Genomic DNA, 4570 nt, shown 5'->3' on the forward strand with positions numbered 1-4570 from the left:
CCATCCTTTATTCACCTTCCACTAATCCTATTATAATCTTTCTGTGTAATATTAATCCTCAATTTTACTTCAGATTACATTTAATGAGGGTTATTTTGATCAAACACTACTTTTAACTGAAATTATGAACAGTGGATGAAAGGTATGAACTGTGCCAAATACCAAAAGAGAAAAGCAGAATCATCACTATAAATACATATACAATGTAGTGCTGCACCTGTGCCTCGTTATATATGGTGGATACATTAACACTATGTATGCACAGACTTAACCAATGTGTAAACTGAAACCACAGGAAGCATGACATAATATTTTAGCTTTGTCTCATATATCCTGGCTCCAGGGCACATTTTACTAGGTTGCTGGACTCTTTCTGAACATCCAACACTGTGTTATTCTCTAAAAAGTTGTGATAATACTGGTATGACTGACTTGCACATGGCCAAATCTTAATGAATGGCTAGCAATGTCATTGCCTATTAGAGTCAAAACACAATAATAGTCAACTGAAAAAAGTAGAAAATGAAACATAAAATAAACCTCAAATTCATAGACCCACATCTACATGGTTTAAGATCCACAGCTACCCTTAAATGTCATATAGTGAGATCTGGATATTTGAAGTTTACTGATAAACATTGTTCTTGTTGCTTGGTAGGCTTGTAGGACATAGATGTTGAGTCAGAAGATGTGAAGCAGTAGGAGAAAGCAAGGAGAGATCCACCAAGGATGAGGAAAAAACCTCCAAACCAACCCATAAAGAGAGCTTCACCAAACTCCCATCTTGGAACAATGTCTGGGATAGACTCATCCCAAAACTCCTGAACAGTGTCATAAGCCACCCAGGAGACTGGAACTAAAGCACTTAGTCCTGAAGTCCAAAGCATGATGCCTCCTAGAAGTAGGAGTCGAGTCTTCAGCTCCTGATTTCCTGCCCCAAATTTCACACATTCTAAACCAGGGCTGGAGATGACAAGTCCAAGCATCCCAGAACCATTGGATATGAACATTAAAATCCTTGAAATCCTGAGCTCCGATGAAAGAGCCAGGAAAGAATCAAAGTCCTTGCATTGCATTCCTCCTTCCTCTTGAACAACGCAGGTCTGCCAGAGTCCCATAGTCCAGTTCTCTAATTCATTTAAATCTAGATTCAAGTTTTTCCAGAGAGGCACATATGTAGTCACACAGGACAGAATCCATCCAGTGAAAGACAAAAAAGTTCCTCCAAACTGTACGTAAGTTCTTGTGGCCAAAGCCATACTTGATTTATTCCTTGAAAGAGTTTTTGTAAGTACACCCAAGCTGCTATCTGGTGTCTTGCAGTTGATAGTGAACTAATAATCGTGGCTTCTAGCTACAGGGAATATAAGCTTTAGACTTTAACCCATGAGTGGCCTCGAAACTTTGTTTTGTTCTTACAAAAGATAGTGTTTCATATAGATGGGGGAGGAATTCCTGGCAGCGAGGAGTTAAGTTTATGATAAGCATTTGATCTGTTACCTTTCAATTTGCTGAGTAAAATTATATCCCAATGCCTGATGATTACTAGCCAGTGGGTGAACAAAGAAAGCTCTATGACCCCTCACCCTAAAACACAACAGTAATCATTGTGCTTCAATATGGATTAATTAGATTTTAAAGGGTGATAAAAGCCTTCTCTGTTTGTAACAGGACTTCATTGTAATATGTGTACCTGACAATCAGGTATGTAGAAATAAGCCGTGCATAAAAATGGAACATGAATGGAAAGTTTTTGTGCATTAAATGAGGACACATTGAAACTTTTACTAAATGAAGTGCCTTGTATCTTTTGATAAAGAAGGTTATTGTTTTTTGGCTAAGGTTATTACACATGCTAAAGGTAGAAAAGCCTACATAAGGAGTCAGACAAGCATCTATTCATAGTAACATGGGTGACACATTAGCTGTTCAGAAAATTGCAACCAGTTTAAGCAGAGCAATAATGAGAAAGTTAGGATTACTTCTTTGGCTCTGTGCATATCACACTCATGATCCGAGCTTCCATCATATATACGAACATGCCTACAGACTCACATCTAGGAAATCATATGAAGTATTGATTCAATGCGCATATCGAACAAGTATGCTGAACATAAGTCCAAAATGGATTGTGCCCAACTGAAAAAAAAAGTTATAAAAGGTTAGAAAACAACTAAAATAATTTTTGGAAATTAGTGCAGCGATTGTCAAAAGATAATAAACTGAAGTACAAATTATTTTTCTTTTACATTGTTTATTCATAGTTATGGTAATTTGAACATTGTCTTATCTTCACATACTGTAGAGTCCAAGAGAACTTTTGGTTCCTAGAAAATATATTTTTAATAAATACTGAAGGCATGGTAATATTAAAGTATATTCTGGACTCCTTTATAAAATAAATATGAATCATTTCCAGTCAGTTACTAATAGTGGATATTTGGAATTTGGCAAAATGTCCTTATTTGGGTCTTTAAAAATCTAAAGCAATAACTATTGAAGATGAGGCCTGAAGAAGTCAAGTTCATATTTAAATTGCAAGTGCTTGTTGAGATATATGATCCACATTTCAGATAGATAAATAGATAGAGTTTGTAGGTGTGTGCCTGTGAATAAATGAACATTATGCTTATATCTGTCTCCTTGTAACATCCTTTAAGTTACAAAGCCACAACATATTACTTTGTAATAAAACAGATCTGCTGGGTGCACCTGGGATTTCAGTGGTCAAGGAGCTTTCATCTTATGTAAAGGTCTTACTTTCAGCCTCATAATAGAATATTTGTTCTGGAAAAGGTATGCCTGACAGAGGATAGACTTTCTGTGGAAGTAATGCAAGGGGTAACATGATACAAATGTATGTAACAAGACAGAAATAGGGAATAAGTCATGACATTTCTTGGCTGACAATGGAGGAATTATCAAGGTAAATCAGTTGAAAAACTATTCTCTTTACCTGTTACTTATCAGCCTAGGATTAAGTGTGCTGAGAGATGTCTGTTAAAGTGGATCATGTAGACATGTATAGAAGCTAAGCTCTTGCAATTGTCTTCAGAAAAACAAAATTGGTGGCAATATTGAATAGATCAATTTGAGAGCAATTAAATTACATTTTAATCATTTGAAATTATACTGTATACATAACCTAACATACATTATTACACAACAAGGTCTATGGTTAGACAATTCTAACGTTACCGGAATACTCCGCAATACAATTCAACAACAACAAGATATGAGTATATAATTCCTTGAAAAAAAAATATATTTATTGAAATTTGTTTTAAAAGGTGTACAAGACACAAATACAAACTGCTTGTATGGTGAGAATATCCAAAGTTATCCACATCCATAACACCCAATAGCTATGCAATAAAGACTGTGACAACCATGAGTTAATATCATGAAGACATACAGTACAGACCAAAAGTTTGGACACACCTTCTCATTCAAAGAGTTTTCTTTATTTTCATGACTATGAAAATTGTAGATTCATCAAAACTATGAATTAACACATGTGGAATTATATACATAACAAAAAAGTGTGAAACAACTGAAAATATGTCATATTCTAGGTTCTTCAAAGTAGCCACCTTTTGCTTTGATTACTGCTTTGCACACTCTTGGCATTCTCTTGATGAGCTTCAAGAGGTAGTCACCTGAAATGGTCTTCCAACAGTCTTGAAGGAGTTCCCAGAGATGCTTAGCACTTGTTGGCCCTTTTGCCTTCACTCTGCGGTCCAGCTCACCCCAAACCATCTCGATTGGGTTCAGGTCCGGTGACTGTGGAGGCCAGGTCATCTAGCGCTGCACCATTCACTCTCCTTCATGGTCAAATAGCCCTTACACAGCCTGGAGGTGTGTTTGGGGTCATTGTCCTGTTGAAAAATAAATGATGGTCCAACTAAACACAAACCGGATGGAATAGCATGCCACTGCAAGATGCTGTGATAGCCATGCTGGTTCAGTATGTCTTCAATTTTGAATAAATCCCCAACAGTGTCACCAGCAAAGCACCCCCACACCATCACACCTCCTCCTCCATGCTTCACGGTGGGAACCAGGCATGTAGAGTCCATCCATTCACCTTTTCTGCGTCGCACAAAGACACGGTGGTTGGAACCAAAGATCTAAAATTTGGACTCATCAGACCAAAGCACAGATTTCCACTGGTCTAATGTCCATTCCTTGTGTTCTTTAGCCCAAACAAGTCTCTTCTGCTTGTTGCCTGTCCTTAGCAGTGGTTTCCTAGCAGATATTCTAACATGAAGGCCTGATTCACACAGTCTGCTCTTAACAGTTGTTCTAGAGATGTGTCTGCTGCTAGAACTCTGTGTGGCATTGACCTGGTCTCTAATCTGAGCTGCTGTTAACCTGCGATTTCTGAGGCCGGTGACTCGGATGAACTTATCCTCCTCAGCAGAGGTGACTCTTGGTCTTCCTTTCCTGAGGCAGTCCGCATGTGAGCCAGTTTCTTTGTAGCGCTTGATGGTTTTTGTGACTGCACTTGGGGACACTTTTAAAGTGGAGTACTTGGACGCGTGTGATGGAGCATTGTCCTGCATTAAAA

At 37.9% G+C, this 4570-nt stretch overlaps 1 protein-coding gene across 1 annotated transcript; it reads right to left on the minus strand.

Annotated features, from left to right (window-relative positions):
- Nucleotides 1–596: 596 nt before the first annotated feature.
- Nucleotides 597–1259, minus strand: LOC122933966 (putative claudin-24). The gene has a single exon (XM_044289079.1). It carries the CDS (start codon nt 1257–1259, stop codon nt 597–599), a length of 663 nt encoding a protein of 220 aa, XP_044145014.1.
- Between the last annotated feature and the right edge of the window lie 3311 nt (nt 1260–4570).

This window comes from Bufo gargarizans, chromosome 1, assembly GCF_014858855.1.
Source record: "Bufo gargarizans isolate SCDJY-AF-19 chromosome 1, ASM1485885v1, whole genome shotgun sequence".
Lineage (NCBI taxonomy): Eukaryota > Metazoa > Chordata > Amphibia > Anura > Bufonidae > Bufo > Bufo gargarizans.